The sequence below is a fragment of the Canis aureus genome, chromosome 16 (assembly GCF_053574225.1).
Source record: "Canis aureus isolate CA01 chromosome 16, VMU_Caureus_v.1.0, whole genome shotgun sequence".
Lineage (NCBI taxonomy): Eukaryota > Metazoa > Chordata > Mammalia > Carnivora > Canidae > Canis > Canis aureus.
The window spans coordinates 31075172-31095124 of NC_135626.1; the positions used below are offsets into that span (position 1 = coordinate 31075172).

General features: G+C 39.4%; 3 protein-coding genes across 29 annotated transcripts in view; 1 reads left to right on the forward strand and 2 right to left on the reverse strand.

Annotated features, from left to right (window-relative positions):
• Positions 1 to 12940, reverse strand: part of STXBP4 (syntaxin binding protein 4) — a 213793-nt gene extending 200853 nt beyond the window's left edge. For 21 of the 23 annotated variants that reach the window (XR_013354387.1, XM_077852662.1, XM_077852663.1 and 18 more), the window contains exon 1: positions 12129 to 12265. The gene's annotated coding sequence lies outside the window, so the exon portion shown is untranslated. Of the gene's footprint in view, positions 1 to 11083; positions 11273 to 12128; positions 12266 to 12790 lie in introns of those variants that run through there. The other 2 variants (XM_077852639.1, XM_077852640.1) reach the window with 2 other exon arrangements.
• Positions 12239 to 19746, forward strand: COX11 (cytochrome c oxidase copper chaperone COX11). Of its 2 annotated transcripts, XM_077852669.1 has the most exons (4): positions 12251 to 12665; positions 15723 to 15878; positions 17262 to 17387; positions 18067 to 19746. In XM_077852669.1, the coding sequence occupies exons 1-4, from the start codon at positions 12300 to 12302 to the stop codon at positions 18247 to 18249; spliced, it is 831 nt and encodes a 276-aa protein (XP_077708795.1). In that variant the 5' UTR covers positions 12251 to 12299; the 3' UTR covers positions 18250 to 19746. The 2 variants fall into 2 exon arrangements, with proteins under 2 accessions (XP_077708796.1, XP_077708795.1); XM_077852670.1 differs by lacking the exon at positions 15723 to 15878 and having other exon boundaries at positions 12239 to 12665.
• The window catches only part of TOM1L1 (target of myb1 like 1 membrane trafficking protein), a 49241-nt gene continuing 47502 nt past the window's right edge, over positions 18215 to 19953 (reverse strand). For all 4 annotated transcript variants that reach the window (XM_077852666.1, XM_077852665.1, XM_077852667.1 and 1 more), the window contains one exon: positions 18215 to 19722. The gene's annotated coding sequence lies outside the window, so the exon portion shown is untranslated. The remainder of the gene's footprint in view (positions 19723 to 19953) is intronic.

Consider the following 19953-nt stretch of genomic DNA (forward strand, 5'->3'; position numbering starts at 1 on the left):
AAACTGTGTGCTTTCCTCACACAAATGAGAAACAGTCAGTGGTTGTTTTTCTAACTAGCACTCAGACTTCGGAGCCTTGAGCATGGATCTTGGCATCACAGACACCTGGGTGCCAATTTGAGTTTGTAGGCTTCTCGAAGCCTTAGTTTCTTCATAATACAATCACTACCTTGACTGTAGTGATGGTTTTACAAATACATACACATATCAAAATTTACCAAATTCTCTCACTATAAATATGTACTGTTTGTTATAAATTAACTATATCTAAGGGCACCTGGGTGGCTCCCTTGTCTTGATTTCACCTCAGGTCATGATCTCAGGGGCATGAGATGGAGCCCCACGTGGGGCTCCTTGCTGGGCAAGGAATCTACTTAAGATTCTTTCCCTTTCTGCCCCTCCCCTAACTTGCACATATGTATGCTTTCTCTCAATATAATCTCTTAAGCTAAATTTTTAAAAATCTGATTTTCATTTAAAGTTGTCAGAATGGAAAGGAGCTGGGAGGATGGAAGAAACAGGTGAAGGGGAGTTGGAGGTACAGGCTTCCAGTTACAGAATAAGTCACAGGGATGAAAAGTACAGCATAGGGAATATAGTCAATGATATCATAATAGTGTTGTGTGGTGACAGGTGGTGGCTACACTTGTGGTGAGCACAGCATCATGTACAGTTGTTGAATCTCTATGTTGTACACATGAAACTAAGGTAACGTTGTGTGTCAAGTATACTTTGATACATTTTTAAAACTAAAATTCTCTAAAGAGGGGCACCTGGTGGCTCAGTAGTTGAGCATCTGCCTTTGGCTCAGGGCATGATCCCAGGGTCCTGGGATCAAGTCCCGCATCAGGCTCCCTGCACGGAGCCTGCTTCTCCCTCTGCCTGTGTCTCTCTCTCTCTCTGTGTCTCTCATGAATAAATAAATAAAATCTTTAAAAAAAAATTCTCTAAAGAAAAAAAAATGTAGAAAATGTAGAAGCTTGACCTTGGCATGTATCTTCCTTCCCTTCAAAGAGGCCACTTTATAAGAGTATAAACTCATAATGTTCATGAATAAATGGGAGAAGAGCCATCAGATAAAATGTTTTGACAAATTGCTAGAGGACAATAAATAGACGGTGAGATGATAACTGATAAAGGACCTAAGAAGCTGAAACTAGGGCAAGGCTTCCATTTTTTTTTTTCTTTTTCTTTGTTTCCTTTTTTTTTTTTTTTTTGAGAAAGAGAATGCACATGCAAGCTGGGTGAGGGGGAGTGGGAGGGAGATAATCTTAAGCAGGCTCCATGCCTTGCAGAGACTGTCGGGGAGCTCTATCTCACAATACTGAGATCATGACCTGAACCAAAATCAGGAGTCAGATGTTTAACTGACAGAGCCACCCAGGTACCCTGACTTCTTAAACATTTGTGAGTCTGAGCCCACATAGAGAACATGGGAACATGTGTATTGTGTACTGGGGTGAACAGGGATGGCATGCTATATATCTCTGAGTTGCTGAGGGGAAATTTCTGCATACCAGTAACTGATTCAAAGCAAAATTCTGGCCTCAGAAACAGCTGGAGGGAGATTCAGGAGGAACTCTTCTTGCAGAATTCCAGAGAGGCTAAGGACTCAGAAAACCAAAATTCCAGGGAGAGCAAAACTGAGGCAGAGAACTAAAATCAAGGTGATTATGTCAGCTTTTCTCTAACCATTGAATGAGGGAGAAACCACACATTCTGCTGTAAATAACTTGAATAGGCCTTAAAGAAAGAGCCAACCACCTTCTGGGAACCTAACATAGTGTTGTTCCACTGGCCTGAATGTTAAAATCCTGCTTCGACTTTCACAGTCCCTGTGGCAGAAGCATGGGAAGCATGCAGATTAAAACCAGCAGAGAAATGACGCCAAAGCGAATAAGATCCCAGCCTAGTGGTGATCACCATCTAGTGGTGATTTGTCCTAAAGGGACACAGAGTTCCCCAAGTGATGAAACATACCCTTGTCTAATGGATATATTGTGGCTAAAATGCAAAAACAGATTTCATATAATGTCAAACTTAACAAGGCATTTAAAAATATTTCTATTTTAAAGTATTGAAATGAAATTTAAGTGTTTAAATTATTTCATTCACTTAACATGCCTGACAGTATCCTAAGTGCTGCAACAGACATCAGGAGGGTGCTAAGTGCTCTGACAGTGTGTGCACAGGGGGCTGGGGGAGCATGGAGGAAGGCCACTCCACCCAGAACAGAATCATTACTAAGCACCAATGTGGCCAAATGAGGATTTTAACTTCCCTCAAAGGAGCCCCACAAGGCAGGTATAATTACATATTTATATTTACATAAATGAAAACCTTGTCACGGAGAAACTGTGACCACAAGGCTACACAGTGTTAAAGTAGAATGTGAACCTAATTCTCTCTAGCTCCAAACCCAACCTTTTTTCACTACAGCATGCTGGGGAAGCTGATTTATGTAGAAAAACTTCATTTTCTGAAAATATAGGGTGACAGTCTTAAAAGTACTAATATGCTGTCTATATGAGATGATACTGTTGATTAAACTAACAGAAATGGGTTTAGTTTTATCCACCAAATAGCAGGCTTTCTTTCTTTTTTTTTTTTTAATGAACAGGTATCCATTATCATATCCTTAAGCCTTAAATTTCATAAAATGCCTTTTCCTTCCCTTTTTATTCTCTACTCCTTCCTTTACAGAAGCTAGCAAGCCGCCCAACCAACAGTTCTGTAATGTTACAAACACACACACCCACAACTTCACATTATTAATGAATGACACAGAAGTTTCACACACACACAAAAAAATATGCCAATTCAAGAAAAATATATTGTTTTTCTAGTTTAGTGACTCATAAGGGAAAAATGTGAGGTCAGCAACAACAGAGAAAGTGGAACCCTGGGGGAAAAAATCTTGTTTTATAAAATAAGTCTATTTCAGAAAACAAATGAGAGCTTTACTTTGATGAAAACAGTTTAAATTATATATAGAAATTTCATTAGATAAAAAAAATCTGCCTACAATGCATAAGTTTGAATAGACTTAATTTATATTCCCAAAGAGATTACATTCAATACTTTCTAAAACTAGTTCTTTTTACTAGATCAAAAATAGAGAAAAAGGGATAAAAACATCTGGCAGAAAAGATGGTAAATATTAACTTGATGAAATTATAATATTGAATGAATATTCATACTATTGATAATAGTATGTTTTTTAGTTTTTAAAAATTGCTAATACATTACAATGAGATCTATGCAATGGATGTATATATCTATCCTATCTTCAAACTTATTTCCACATACTTAAGTACCCCTGTTTTTGTTTCTTGTGAATACTTTTAGTTCCTTTATGCATAGACAAATATGAATATTGTTTCCTTTGCTTTTGTTTCGACTAAGAAAGGAGGTACAATGCACAGAAAGCATCCAGCTGTTCATGTTGTGCACTGTATAATCCCTGAGGGTATGGGTCATATACATGATGTAAACAGGTCCTCTGGTGTATGCAGTAGTCCTGTAAACTGTAAGCACAGCTGTGCAATCTCGTTTTTATAAATTAATGTAGAACCTGGAATTATTTCCATTTTTACATAGCATCCTTTTTTTTTTTTTTTTTTTTAAGAGAGGGAGAGGAAGAATCTTAAGCAGGCTCCGTGCCCAGTGTGGAGCCTGATGTAGGGCTCAAGTTCACAACCCTGAGATCACAACCTGAGCTGAAATCAAGAGTTGGATACTTAATTGATGGAGCCATCCAGGGTCCTCCCTAATTTTTTTAAATTTTTCATAGCTGCATGGCATTCCATTTTATGGAATTTATTCTCATATTTATTTATTCCCTTATTGATAGATACTTAAATTGTTTCACATATTTTGCTATTATAAACATGCTGCAATGAAAACCCTACATATGGGTCACATCACATGTGTGCAAATTTATCTGTATGACAAATTCACAAAAATAGATCAGCATTTATATACACTTGATTTTTTTCACTTGATAATTTGATAGAAATTGCCAAACTGCCCTCAATCATCAATTGCCCTAATTTACCACCTATCCAATAATAGTGCCTGATACTCCATGTTCTCATTAACATGGTGTATTATATAACTTCTGGATTTTTGACAATCTTATTGATGAAAATAGTATCTTAAGATTTTTTTTTAAGATTTTATTTATTTATTCATGAGAGACACACAGAGAGAGGCAGAGACACAGGCAGAGGGAGAAGCAGGTTCCATGCAGGGAGCCCGACGTGGGACTTGACCCCGGGTCTCCAGGATCACACCCTGGGCTGAAGCTGGCACTAAACCGCTGAGCCACCTGGGCTGCCCAGTATCTTAAGATCTTAAGATTGATGAGGATGAACATTTGTTTTTATGTTTTAAGAACCATTTAGTGTCTCCTTTTATGTGAACTTTATTTTTATATCTTTTGCCAATTTTTTTTTTTTGTGGTTAACTTTTTTCCATCTAGGTTTTAGGAGTTCTTTTTTTCCCAGGGAGACTATCTCCTCTGTCTGCATTAAGAAATGTAAATATATTTTTCCTCCTTTATTCTTAGTTATGGATTTTGTTGTTATTGTCGTTATACAAAGGCCTGTGGAATTTATCAATCTTCCATGACTTGTGGGTTTTAAGTCAAATCTAAGTCCTTATACACTGCAAGGTTATCAAGAACTCTCTTGTATTTTCTTCCAGTATTTTTATAGTCTTATTTAAAAATCTTTGATCCATTTGGAATCCATCCTATTGTACAGTATAAGGTATAGATCCAACTCTTTCATTTTCTCCCAAGAATATCACTCAGTTGCCTCAACAACATTACTATAAGTAATCCATCTCATAAATATTTGAGCCTACTTCTGTGCTTTTTATTCTGGCCCACTGGTTAGTCTATCTTAATGATGAGGCTTTATGTTTTGTACATAGTAAATCCAACACTCCCTCATTACTTCTTTTGTTAATCAAGTTTTCCTGGCTATTTTTGGTAATTTTTACATATTAACTTCAAAATCTCATTCTGTTTACAAAACAAAACAAAATTATGCCAACTTTTGGGGAATCATGTTAAATTTATAATTGAGGAAGTACTATATAATTGAGGAAGTATCTATATGGTTGAGTCCTGCTACCCAAGAACTGGTATGTCTTTCCATTTCTTCAAATCTTCTTTTGTGGCCTTCTGTAGTGTTTCCAAGGTGTCTCATATGGGTCTCACACTTTGCTTATTTAATACCTAGGTATTTTAATCTCTTTGTTGTTTATTTAATGTCTTTAAAATATCTATTATTTACTTCAAAGTTTTCAACAAGTTGTGTAGTCCAGGAACTCTATGCCATTTAGTTGTTTTTCTAAAGTGAAAAGAAACTAGAAGTAAAGGGAAGAAGGACAAGGTGTGGCAATAAAGGAGAGATGTATGGGCTTACTACTTTACACTGAAATGGTCCCTTCACCTTCACCATCATCATCATCATCTTCTTCCTTTCTTCTTATCATCATCATCATCATCACCACCACCACCATCACCACGCTAGGCATGCAGCCTAAGATTCTCTTTCTCCCTCTCCTTCTGCCCACCCCCCATACCCATTTCTGTCTTCCCCTCTCGAAAAGAAAAGAAAAGAAAGAAAAGAAAAGAAAAGAAAAGAAAAGAAAAGAAAAGAAAAGAAAAGAAGATAGATTAGCCCCTTCTGGTTCTGTCTCCTTTGATGTAATTTCCCTTTATGTCATTCTCTTTTTTTATCTCCATTTGCTAAAGTATCAGCAAATGTTGCAAAGTGAAAGAGAAAATAAAAATAACATAGACCTGGTATTTACCAGAGAAAACTGGCTATACCCTTTAAATATTTCTTATAGGGATGGCTGGGTAGCTCAGCAGTTCAGCATCTGCCTTCGGATCAGGGCTTCTCCCTCTGCCTATGTCTCTGCCTCTCTCGTTCTGTGTCTCTCATGAAAAAATAAAATCTTTAAAAAATAATAATTTCTTATAACTAATCCTTTGTAAGCAAATTGGCAAGCAGTAAAAATAGACACTTTTTCCCTCCTAGAGTTTAAAAAGAAGACTTATAGCAAAGAAACTCACAGTACAAATAGTACTTAATGTAAATTTCCTCTCATATTAATCATCTCTAGCCTATTTAAAAAGAAACACTTTGGAATTCTCTTTGCCACACGTTTTATTTTTACAAGGGCATTGCACTGGGATGAGCACTTGTCTAGAAGTTAAGATACCTGGGTTTGAGTTCCATGTGTGCTGTCCACTAGCCACAGGACTTGGAGTGGTCACTGAACGATTCTGCTCCCCAGTTTCTCCGTATGTAGAATGACAAGATCATTCATCAGGTGATTTTTAAAGGTTCCTTGGTTCTATCAATAAAAAAAATTCTGTTCCTGGCTTACAGAACTACAAGCTCCTCAGAGTTTTTTGAGGGGAGGACTTTCCTTATAAAATGTCCATGCACCTCAAAGACACAGTCTGGTCCATGAGTGGTATAGGGTAGCCAGTAGTCAAGTCATTTGGAAGGAACTGGAAGGGAGGAAAAAAAGGACTTGCATAGGAAAAATTTTACATTAAGGTGGGAATGATAGTGCTGGTTACCTAATAAATAATCTGTTTGGATTCTGTGACAGACAAGTTGGAAATGCTTACTATTTATAGATCAACTAGAACTGCTATATTAAAATATGAAAGCAATTAAATATTTCTTGTTGTAAAGTTAGACCTATAGATTCAGCATTATACTTGAAGACACAAAACAAAGTGTTTAGAAACTGTGGCAACATGTCTTATACCTACCTTATCACAGCACAGATTCTTTGAGACAGTATTAGTATTTAAATAATCCTAGGGTCATATAATCAGGAATGGCTTCCTTCTCTGGGCTTGACTTTACTACTTAACTGATCTTTTAAGAAATAACATGAAAGTTTTAAGAGATTAAGATATAAAGTATCAGTCAAAGGCAATCTATCTTCTTTATTTTGTACCGAAAGGCAATATTCCTACTGCTAATGAATTTTTTCTTAAGAATCTAAGCAAAAAAAAAAAAAAAAAAAGAATCTAGGCAGTTCAGGAATGCTGCTCATTTGCCTTGGGGGTGGACACATAGCAACTGCCTGGAACACACAGACCAACCCTGTGGAAAACACTGGAAAACTGCTTGAAAGGAGTTCTAATCTCAAACAGGAGATCTTCATCAGAGCAACAGCTCACTGCTCTCAAAAGTTTCCTTACACTACCGACTGCCTTCTGTTTGCTTTCATTCCTGCACTCATTCCCCAATCATTTACTCAGTACAACCATGCACACTAAGCTATGTGCTTGTGATAATGTGGGGAACAAGCCAAGGTCCCTGCTCTTATGGCATTTACATTCTAGTGTTGAGAGCAAAATAATAATAAAAAAGGAAACAAACAAACTGGATTTCATATACACCAATGTAACTTGGACAGACGCGGGCTGATTTAGATTGGGTAGTGGTGTTCCAGCTAAGATCCAAACAATAGGTCAGCCAGGAAAAAAACTGGGAGACAAAGTATTCCAGGCAGAGAAAAGGTGTTGAGGCAGCAAAAAAAAATTGGGGGTATTTACAGACACAAAGAAGTACGGCTAGAACATGGTGAATGTGGGGAGAGAGAGAAACAGCAGATGAAGTTCAAAAAGCAAACAGAGTCTAGATGACCTAGGGTCTTATGGGGCATGTTAAGGAGCTTGGAATTTTGCTTGATGTTATTTCATAGATCCTGACTATTCTCAGGAGACCTAAATTTTCCTTTTGCCTCATCTCTTCGCTTTTACTTCCTGAGATTGGGTTCTCTGCTTTTGCATTTTTCCCAGTTTTTTGCCTCTGCTTTTAACTCTGCTTATCCCAGGAAGGCTGACATGGCTTTAGCCCAAATTATGCTGAAATGTCATTCCGTCTATTTGGGGCAAAAGGCCCTTTATTTTTATTTATTTATTTTTTAAGATTTTATTTATTTATTCATGAGAAACACAGAGAGAGAGAGACAGACAGACAGACAGAGAGACACAGGCAGAGGGAGGGCTCCATGCAGGGAACCAACATGGGACTCGATCCCAGGTCTCCAGGATCACGCCCTGGGCTGAAGGCGGCGCTAAACCGCTGAGCCACCAGGGCTGAAAGGGCCCTTTAAAAAACAGGCTCTTATTGACTGCATGGGTCATCTATCCACGAAGCTGGCCCTGATCCTGATAAACATTTTTTAAAAAGGCCCTCTACGGATGAATGACTTGTTTTCATTTCACCTGGTCTGTCAAATATATAAACTTATTGAAGATCTTTTAAATGGAGTAGCTCCTCAAATATGTGACTTAAAGGAAGTTGCCAGGAAATAAGAAACTAGGAGATCAAGACTTACTGAGACAACTTCATGCCATCACTGCAATCACTGAAAACTGTGATTGCCCAGCTTATTCTCAAATGAACTACAATTCACTTGTTCTTAATATTTATTGAGATGCATTACTCTTTCTTGTTTAGGGATGAGGAGATTATTATAATAAATAGCAGCTAAATAAACAGTTTTAGTACTGTTGGAATAATTGCTAGATGTTTCACTGCCAAATGGATCTAGTAGTTTTATTAGGCAAATAGCTGAGAAATGCAGCTCAGGGACTAACATGATAAGATTTAAGTAGCAGTTTCCTCAAGTTATATTATGCATTAAAAACACTCAAAAATGGAATTACAAACCAAATTTTTAAAACGATTCATCTTTATAATCTTTAAGTCTTCATAAAGCTTGAAAACCAATAATCAGATAAGAAAATGTGTGACTAGCAATGGTTTCTGTTTTCCCCCATTTTTCCCATCTTCACCCATTTTGCTCACCCCCATCTCCCCAAATGGCTTGTATAACAACAAATTTTACCTATTATATAAAATTGGACATGATCAAAGCTAACTAGAAAGGGTTCGCAAGGTTTACTTCTAAAAAATGATATTACAGATTAAAGGTGCTAAGTCTGAAATGTCAGTCCAGTCCTTAATATTTTAAGTTTGTAATCAATACCTCTACCTGCAGAACAGATAATAACCTTGCCCTGAGGTGCTCCTCCATTCATGGTCAAACTCATGGGTTAGCATTAGTTATCATAATGATGTATGCAATATTACAAGCACACCCAGACTCATGAGAACTATAGCTAAGACCATTTTACCGCTATCAAGACTATTGCACCTTGGGAGGATCCCTGGGTGGCTCAGCGATTTAGCGCCTGCCTTTGGCCTAGGGCGCGATCCTGGAGTCCCGGGAACAAGTCCCATGTTGGGCTCCCGGCATGGAGCCTGCTTCTCCCTCTGCCTGTGTCTCTGCCTTTCTCTCTATCATGAATAAATAAATAAAATCTTAAAAAAAAAAAAAAAGATTATTGCACCTTGGAAAGGAATAGTTTCATTTGAAATTACAAAACAAAATAACAGATCCCAAGACAAAGACACTATTACTGATGTATTTATATGGCTATCTGTTGCTACGTATTGGGGGCCTGGAGGAAAAAAATGGCTAAGGGAATGTATTGTTGGTTTCAGTGACATTTATGTTTGCATGAGGTTTGAGTCTATGCTGTAAGAAACTTAATATATGACAGGTCTTATCCTGAAAAAGCTGATAATCTGGTATAAGAACTAAGGTAGATGAAAAAGATTTTCAAACACAAAACAATACAAATAAATTCGTAGAATCATAGCATTTTCAAGTTTTTGTGCCAAAGTAGGAAAGATTCAGAAGATATTTTTGGCTTTGCAATTTTCTGGCCCTGTGACAACAAGTTAATAATTACTCATATTCACTCAAGGTGACCATCATTACTCACCTCAATTGCCTCCTAACTGCTCTACTTCCATTTTTGCCCTCTTCCCTTTAATGTATTCTACACAACACAACCAAGGTCTTTTAAAAAATGTGAATCAGGAGGCACCTGGGTGGCTCAGTTGTTGACCATCTGCCTTTGGCTCAGGTTGTGATCCCTGGGTCTTGGGACAGAGATCCATGTTGGGCTTCATGCAAGGGAGCCTGCTTCTCCTTCTGCCTGTATCTCTGCTTCTCTCTGTGTCTCTAATGAATAAATAAAAGCTTTTAAAAAAATGTGAATTAGGGCCTGGGTGGCTTAGTGCTTGAGTGTCTGCCTTTGGCTCAGGTCATGATCCCAGGGTCCTGGGACGGAGACCCACGTTGGGCTCCCTGCTTAGCGGGAAGCCTGCTTCTTCCTCTCCCTGCTTGTATTCTCTGGCTCTCTGTCAAATAAATAAACAAAACCCTTTAAAACAAAAAGTGAATCAGGGATGCCTGGGTGGCTCAGCGGATGAGCGTCTACCTTTAGCTCAGGGTGTGATCCCAGGGTCCTGGGATCGAGTCCTACATCGGGCTTCCTGCAGGGAGCCTGATTCTCCCTCTGCCTCTCTTTGTGTCTCTCATGAATAAATGAATAAAATCTTTTAAAAAAAAATGTGGGATCAGACCATATCACCTGTATACTTCAACCTAAACTCTGTAGTAGTTTCCTATTACTTTCAGAATAAAATCCAAACCTTTAGATATGGCTTAAAATGGTCTGTATTATCTGGCCCCTAACCTACCTGTTTTGACCTTATTTCCTACTACTTTCCTCCCTATTCTCTATGCCAGGAACACAGTGGCCTTGTTTTTATTCTTCAATGCTATCTAGATCTTACTTGCCTCTGGGACTCTGTATGGTTTGGAATTGTCACCGTATGGGTAGGTTCCTTATCATCATTCAGGACTAGGCTCAAATGTCACACCTTCAGAAAGACTTCACTAACCCTTCTCATTATTATTCCCAATCACACTCTTCTATTGTCTCACTGTACTGTTATCTGAAATTCCCTCATTTATATATCTGTTACTTGATTATCTCCAGAATCCCTCAGTAAAAAGTACACTTCCTTATAGAAGGGATTGTGTTTGCTTTTCTCTGTGCGGTAGCCTCAGTAAGTTTGAACAAGGTCTGGCTTGTGGAAAAGTGCAATAAATAAAATTTTTTTAGATTAAATGTTATTTATATGTGTCATCCATAAAGTGGGAATAATTATACCTGCACCAGTCATTAGAAAGAGAGTGTGATGGGACGCCTGGGTGGCTCAGTGGTTGACCGTCCGTCTGCCTTTGGCTCAGGTGGTGACCGCAGAGTCCTGGGATCGAGTCCTGCCTCAGGCTCCCCACGGGGAGCCTGCTTGTGTCTCTGCTGCTCTTTCTGTCTGTGTCTCTCATGAATAAAATAAATCTAAAAAAAAAAAAAAACCATAACACCCCCACACAAGAAAGGCAGCCTCACGTTTACTAGCTTTCCTAGGTCTCGGGCACAATGAAAATCACTTGATATGCATATTCTCGTTTACTCTTATGATTTCCGTTTTATTAACAAGGCCACCAGGACTGAGAGAGATGGAATAACTGGCCTAAGGACAGAAGGCCATAGTGGGATGCAGGCATCACCCCCGAGCTGCCAAACCTCAGAATGGGGGCTTTCATCAGCTCCTTTATAGTTCCTAGAAAGCTTTTTCCTTCCATTACAGCAAAGTAGGCTGTGCTGCCTCTCCCCTCAGGTCCTAGTGTGTCCTCTGGGTCAAGCGAAGAAGAGGTAGTACATCCCCGACAGGGTTCTCTTCCACGATGAACATCCCCCATTTCTTTCAATCCTGCCTTAAAGTATGTTCCTGTCTTGGTCACTCTCCTCTGGACAAACTCGTTTGACAACGTCTCTCTGCTCCAGGACTGGTCGTTTTCACCGGACAAGTGGTTAGAGGGCATCCGAAGAGAAGCGGAAGCCGATTCCCAGGGGCTGAGGAAACGCACACGTGTGTGAGTGCTGTTGTGCGCTGTGGTGAACACCAGGCAGGCTTCCTGGAAGAGGTGGTCCCTGAGCTCAAGTCCAGGGCAGTAAGCAGCGGGCCGGCGGCTGAGGGCCGCTAGGTCGAAACAAAGGATGGTGGAGTTTAGGAAGTTCAGAGATACGAGCCCAAACGATGAGGCGTTTGCACCCCCGCGGAGCGCATGGCGTTTCCCTCAGAGTAAGCTAGTATAAGGCGCCGGAGGGAAGCAAAGCGGGAGGAAAGTCATGAAGCAAAACGCGAACTTACCCGTAATCCGGCAACCGGGCCTCCGTAGCGCGACCGCAGGCGCCGCCACCTGAGGAGCCCTGTAGCCACGGCAGCGGCAAGCTCACCCCAGATGTCGCGAGACCGCGCAGGCCTCGCGAGATCTGCCGTCTCGTCCCGGACTGCGGGAGCTCTCTCCCCGCCCCGGGCGCTATGGGAGGGCTCTGGCGTCCCCCGTGGAGACCCGTTGCCTTCTGTGGCTGGCGCTGGAGCCACCGTGGCTTCGCGGCCAGGGCCGCGGAGAGGGTAGTGCCCCGTCTCAGGCCGCGAACGAGTGGGGCAGGAGGTGCTGAGACGGCGCTGAGGCGCCTCGGGACCTGGAGGCGCCCGAGCCCGGCCCCGGAGCTGGCGCTGCAGCCCCCGCCGCGGCGGCCGAAGAGCACGAACCCTTTCACTCGCGCGCAGGAGGAGGACTGGCGGCGTCGGAACAAGACGGTGCTCACGTACGTGGCCGCGGCCGCCGTGGGCATGCTGGGAGCGTCCTACGCCGCTGTACCCCTTTATCGGCTGTATTGCCAGGTAGGGGCCGGCGCTGCCTCCCGGAGGGACGGCGGTCGCGCCTCCGCGTCCTGTCGGACGGGACGCCTGACGTTAGCCGCTACCTGAGAGGAAACGGGCTGTAGCAAGTACTTGCCGGCGCTTACCAGGAGTTAGTGGTAACGCTCCAAGTAGAAGCTAAGGCCCTGCGGCGAGCGTGCTTCTACCGACCTCCCTGCGGGGTGAGACCCTCCAGCCGTGCGCCTTGGCCTCTGCCCCTTCACACACGTGTTTGCTCCTGGAACGTACACTGCATCGGTACCTTCGTTCTGTGAAGCGTGTACGGTGTAGGTGCGAGGGGTAACCCTGGAAACGTGGGGGCTATGCTTGCAGATCGGTTTAATCCCCACACAGAAGCACGAGTCCGGCGTTTGGGGCTTCCCTCCACTGTTAAGCCCTGACCGCGACGTGCTTACTACCCAAGGCTCCCCTTTCGAGCAGAAACCCCAATGCGTTTGTTCCTCAGGTGTGGTTCCTGCGGAGGACCAGCGTCCCATCACCTGGGAACTTGAGTGCACCGTGTTGGGTGAAAAACTCCACAGAGCCGCTGAATCAGAAACTCTGGGGGAGGGGCCCAGCATTCCGTGACTTAATAAGTCCCTGAGGGGATTTCGGTTCGGTGCACAATAATATTTGACGACCATAAACAAAGGCAGACATTATGTCGCATTGGTTCTCCTTCATTCTTAAAGTGGAGATTTTGCTGCTTTCTCTAAGCGTTACCGTTCGCTAGTGGAGCTGCTTTAATAAACCCGTTAGGGCTCCCTTAACACCAGAGACTCTGGTTAGGAGTTCTGAGAAGGGGCCAGGAGTTTGTTCAAAAAACCTAAGTGAGAGCTACATTCATTTCATTCACTAAGTATTTCGTAAGTGGTTCTCCCAACTCTTCGTTTTGATGAGAGGAACTCATCTGGAGAACTTTTAAAAATCCCGACATCCAGGTCACATCCCTAAGCAGTTAAATCAGAATGTCTTGGGAGTGGGAGCCAGGCATTAGTAATTTTTTAAAGATTACTCAGGTGATCCCAATGTGTAGTGAAGTTGGCAATCACAGGTTAACTGCTTTTTTCCTGCCGGTATTGTTAATGCCTGGCTTACTGGCTGGCTTCTCTCCTTTTGGTGATTAACTGGCCATTGTTTTCCGTAATAACCAAAAGAGAAGTCAAAAAGACTTTTTTCAGTCTTTTAATATTAGCATTTATGAGGCATGCAGCAGCTTGATTCCGGAGAATGAGTGCAGAATGTGAATTAGTTTGCATCAGAGGGCAGCCTGGACCTAGCATGAATCCCCAAACTAGCAGTTGGTTAAATCAATGAACCAGACTGAATCCAAAATATCAAATATAAATCTCTGCAAACCATAGGAAGAGGGGTTCACTTTTATTCTTCAGGGAGAATTCAGCAAAGTCTGAAGACATTTTTGGTTGTCACGACCTGGGAAGTGATCAGGGAGGATGCTACTGATACCCTAGTGGGCAGACTAGGGATGCTGCTAAACATACAACGCTGCACAGGACAGACACTCCCCCCTCTCTCCACCAAAGACCCCCAGAAAAACCTAAAGAATTATCCAATCCAAAATGCCCTTAGTGCCAGAGAAACTCTGCTTCACACTGAAGTGAATGACAATATTTTGTACATGTGTGTGCAAATACAGGGCAGGATAAAAAAAACTCTGATTTGTAATCTTAAGTCAAGTTGGATATTACATAGGGACATTTCCAAAAGAGCATCCCTTTCACTTTTAGAATCACAGAACTTCAGAGCCAAAAATAAGGAATTACATAATTGATTTAATACAGTGACCTCACATGAGTATGGGAAAATGTAGCCCCCTGCCCCAAAGTAAGATTTATTCAGTTCTTGGAACTACTTAGTAGCAGAACTAGACTAGAGCCCAGGACATATTTTCATTGCCCCTTTCTGTTAATTTCTCTATCAAATTTGCAAATTCAAAGACTGTCAGAATACATTCAGGAATCTTTAATCAAGTGACTCACATTCTTCAGGAGTTACATCTTAAAACTTAAGCATTATAGCTCTCTCGGGCAGAAGAATTTATTTACTAAACAAGGATAAGTAAAGGCTTGCCATCTAATGCAGCTTGTAGGTTTATAAAGTAATTCAGTAATGTTGCATGGCAGTTGAGTGCAGTTAATTGACTTGCGTAATAAATAGAAGATAGTGATACTACATATTGCTGGGAGTCTTCCCCTAGCCTCAAATTTGGTATTTTTCTCCTAGTATAGTAACAGATTAATTATCCGGAGACCAGAGTTCTGGCAACCTCAAGCATCAGAAGAATGATGACCCTGGAAGTAAGGATTTTTTTTCTAAACATCTCTGATAATGAGATAATTAATGCCAGTGAAGATAGGCAAGAAATATCAGATACAGATTACCCTGATGTCTTGTGATTAGTTGACTCAGTTGCCAAAGGGATCAGTTTTTCCCATTAACTGATAATGTATAAAAGCTGAACTAAAGAACAGAAAAAAAAATTACAAAATCATTTACCAACATGGAAAAACACTTAATGATGCTTGAGAAAAGCAGAATACAGAAGTGAAACTACAAACTAATGTATGTTATAAAAGTTATGATGTGGAAAAGGATCAGACAGGACCGTAGATAATGGAATTAATTAGTTTCATTGAAATGATAGAGTTGTGGGTAATTTTTACCTCTATTAATGACTAATAGTTTATATGAAACACAGTAAGTAGAAATATGTTTAATGGAAAGTTAAGCTAAAGTTCTGAGCTATATATTATCACTGGGGAGTCTCTTTCTCCCAAGTGACTCATTTGGTAATCCAAGTGATTACTGAAGAAATAGAAGTCATTCTAACAGACATAGGCCCTTGACACTACAAAGGTGGTCAAACCATTGACACATTCATAGGAGATGGTCAGTGTCAGTATAAAAACTTGATTTCTACTAGATTACTGTTTTTAAGATTTGTTTTTATCGAATAAATCATCACCTGAAAGTATTGACATATTATCCTGTAATATTCTTAATATCTTTAATACCTAGACTACTGGTCTTGGAGGGTCAGCAGTAGCAGGTCATGCATCAGACCAGATTGAAAACATGGTGCCTGTTAAGGATCGAATTATTAAAGTCACCTTTAATGCAGATGTGCATGCAAGTCTCCAGTGGAATTTTAGACCTCAGCAAACAGAAATATATGTAAGTGATAAAGTAGTTATTAAAAGATTATTTTTTGCATTTTAAAAATTCCGTCTCTTAAACTGTTTCATAATTTAGGAAATACTCATGTAAACTTACTCTCAAAATACTGAGACTCTATTGCTATGTCTTTTATTACTCACAGACTATTTTTGACTGTGATACCTAATGTAGCAATATACTTTAAGTTATATGATATTGTAGTAAAAGTCAGTTTGAAACAATGGAAAATGTCATCTGTTCTTATTAGAGTCATTTTAAGAGTTCACTCTCTGTTGGTATATAGTTGACTTTCAGGTATAGATAAGGGGGAAAAGTTGAAAATCATTGGCTATAATGAATAGTTGTTTACTGATTTATATCACAAGTATCCCTTTCTCAAAAAAAAAAAAATAATAATAATTGAGAAGCTTTGAAGTGGGCAGCCCGCGTGGCTCAGCAGTTTAGTGCCACCTTCAGCCCAGGGCCTGATCTTGGAGACCCGGGATCGAGTCCCATGTAGGGCTCCCTGCATGGAGTCTACTTCTCCCTCTGCCTGTGTTTCTGCCTCTCTCTTATGAATAAATAAAATCTTAAAAAAAAAAAAAAAAAAAAAAGCTTTGAAATAATCATATTAAATAGTCATGTTCTACTTCAGAAAAGGTATACCTTAAAAATTTACTAAAATCTTAATTGGAATCTTAGAGGATTTAATTGAAATTATGAGCTGGGGAATAGCCAGAAAAGCTTCATTGTGACCCTTGTTGGAACACCCTTATAAATATTGGTGTCCACCCAGGTTAGTAAACATAAGTGAATCTCTTCAATGATTGAGGGTTTTATAGGTTAATAATTTTGAATATTCTAATCATACAGTAGTATACAAGATATAAGTGACTAAATTGGTACAAATGACTGGATCCTTTGGAAATCTATATTTTTAAAGCCTTGCAAGTTTTAAAAATCTGTTCTTTCAAAAGTTCTATTCAGTTTTATTCTAAGTTTATTCTAGTTGGTAACCTCTTAGAATCTTTATGTCAATCATATGATATTGAAGTATAAGTGTTAAGTGAGGCTTGGGCTATGATAGGCTTGGCTGTCCTTGGACATTTTAAATAATTTAATGCATATTATTGCTTGAATACTTCAGATATACAAGAGGACAATCCACAATTATGAATAGAGCACTGGTTCCACTGACATTTGCAAGTAAAATTGCAGATGGAAATGTCTGCAGATATTCATGGGTAATATTCACAATTTATTTTGCTGATCCTCAGCATTAGTTTAGGTAAAGTATTGTGGTGTAATAGGAAAAATGACTTATTTAGTAGGGAAAATAATATGACTAATTTAGGAGCTGTAAGATTTAAAGTATTGATAATGTATATTTCCTTAAAACAGGTAGTACCAGGAGAGACTGCACTGGCGTTTTATAAAGCTAAGAATCCTACAGACAAACCAGTAATTGGAATTTCTACATACAATGTTGTACCATTTGAAGCTGGACAGTATTTCAATAAAATACAGGTACAGCTCTATATGCAAACTTTAGTACTAAACTTATTACAGTGTTTAGTAGAAACTAGTTTCTGAAAATTCATTTCTCCTAAACAGACTTTTTTCCCATTGTTTGTAACAGCTATGCAGAAGTTGAGATGAGGGTGTCTGCTCTTAAGATCAGAAGAAGAGCAGGACACCAAGGTGGCTCAATCAGTTAAGCACTGGACTCTTGATTTTGGCTCAGGATCATGGGATCCAGCCTGGGAGCTGGCTCTGTGGTCAGAGAGTCCACTTGAGATTGTCTCTCCCACTCCCTCTGCACCTCCCCCCTCCTCCAAATTTGTTGAGTCTCTGGTTTTTAAAAAAAAATTTTAAAGATTTTATTTATGAGTGAGCAAGCATGAGTGGGAAGGAGAGGGGCAAAAGGAGGGGAAGAAGCAGACTTCCCACTAAGCAGCGAGTTTCACTTGGGGCTCTGGAATCATGACCTAAGCCAAAAGCAGGTGCTTAACCAACTGAGCCACTCAGGCACTCCTTGAGTCTGTTTTAAAGCAAAAATCAAAGATACTGTCATTCTGTCACAGAACTTAGATTATATTTAGTTATATTTTTTTATAGTATTGTATGCTTACTAGAGCCAAGAAATGAACCATTGTTAACACCTATTCTTATAGAAACTAAACAAATACTTTTCTATAACTTCTAGTGCTTCTGTTTTGAGGAACAAAGGCTTAATCCACAAGAGGAAGTAGATATGCCAGTGTTTTTCTACATTGATCCTGAATTTGCTGAAGATCCAAGAATGGTGAATGTTGATCTCATCACTCTTTCTTATACGTTTTTTGAAGCAAAGGAGGGGCAGCAGTTGCCGGTTCCAGGCTATCATTGAAGTCTGCACCTAAGTCCTGATTCAGATTTGTGATTTTTGAAAAATCATGAATCTATAGATGTCTTCTCAGGGGAGAAATACTCTACAGTAATGTGAAGCTATTTTAAATATTATATAATGCTGTTTTATCAGCTAATTTACCCTACATAAAATTGAACGGTTTCTATCATAAGGAATCCACATGCCTATTTAGAATATATGACTGTTCAAAACCATAGAATATAATAAAAGTAATATTGATAATAAAATTTATATAATATTAAAGGAAACTGCTCTGTTTCTTTAATCTGTAGGCATAGACTTGATGGTTCAGTTTAATTCTACTTGCTCCTCTTACAGATTATTAGCCCTTCATACTTGTAGCAGTGAATATTTTGATTATGCCCATGGTTATCTGTTTTAGGCTCTAGGTCATAAACTTCTGCCTACTTTTATTATTTTTAAAAGTTACTATTTTCTTTTATTGTGAGTAGTCCCTACTTTAAAAGCTCAAAATAGAAGAGGAATTGCTGAGCCCTAACAGCTTGCCCAGAGATTACATTCTGATTGCAGATTTGACTATTTTTCCTTTAGTAACTAGGGCTACTTTATATTCTGAAATTTTGGCATCATGAAAATGAAATAAAATGGAGAAATATGTTTCTTAGGATTCTAGCATTTCCTATGATAGTTCAAGTCCCTGAATGTTAAAATGTAAGTGTGGGATTGTGAAGATTTACTGACATCAGAAGTTCTATGAACAAACCCTGTAAAAAAAAAAAAAAAAAAAAAAGGTATTAAACTGTTTTAATAGTAATTTGTCATTGTAATTTTTGACATAAATGAATGCACAATTTATTCTGAATGTTTTCCAGTAGTGTTTGTTCCAAATAGGAATATTACAGTAAAGGGGGAAGAAAAAAAGATCATTTAGTATTACAAAGATTCATGTTTAAAGGCAACTTTATAGAGTCCAGTGACCTCTTTAAGGTACCTGAAATATAAACTACAATCATGAAGGCAAATTCTAAATGAGTAATATTTATAAAAAAGTACAAATTGACTTTTACATTCAACTTAGTTAAATGAAGGCACTCAGTCTTCGTAATTATTTTGTAATAAAATAATCTTCATCTACTACTCTTATCACAGCTGTGTGAGGATTTCTTTTCTAAAGGTAAGAAGCCCTGTGAAACATAAGATGCTGTCATTAAGCTAGTTGGCCTCAGTAAATGAATTTTTCTTCTGCTTAAGTTTTAAGTGAATATGAGACAGCTAAGTTCTTTCGAGATAAAGTTTAAGCTGTGGTCTGGAAGCATAAAATGTTCCTCTGGAACAGGTACTCTTCTGTGAAACTTCATTACTGCGGAGGAGAAATGTTCCACCAAGGTTCTGATGTGTTGGTAGGTCTTGTCTTCTGGGTCTGAAAACTGCACAGGGTCTACCTTTAGAAAGTTGGCACTTGTAGTTAGTGAGCTGGTCATCCACTTTCACCTAAAATAAAAAAAATATAGACAACCTGTATCCTTTCCTTTTTTTTCCCCATTCATGGATAATAACAATAGAGTCACAATCTAATGCAGAAAGGTGGGAATGTACTACCTTCCATGGGTGGAGGTGAGGAGAATAAGATTAATGGATTACTGCTGGCCATGCATTTATTAGTAAATAAAATGGGATCGACTTCCACATCAGGCTCCCCTCAAGGAGCCTGCTTCTCCCTCT

Excerpts from the sequence above, each read along its gene's own strand:
- COX11 (XM_077852669.1), top strand. The coding sequence starts at position 12,300 with ATGGGAGGGCTCTGGCGTCCCCCGTGGAGACCCGTTGCCTTCTGTGGC. Across the intron at positions 15,879-17,261 it reads CTCAGCAAACAGAAATATAT|GTAGTACCAGGAGAGACTGC; the intron begins GTAAGTGATAAA and ends TCCTTAAAACAG. Across the intron at positions 17,388-18,066 it reads AGTATTTCAATAAAATACAG|TGCTTCTGTTTTGAGGAACA; the intron begins GTACAGCTCTAT and ends TATAACTTCTAG.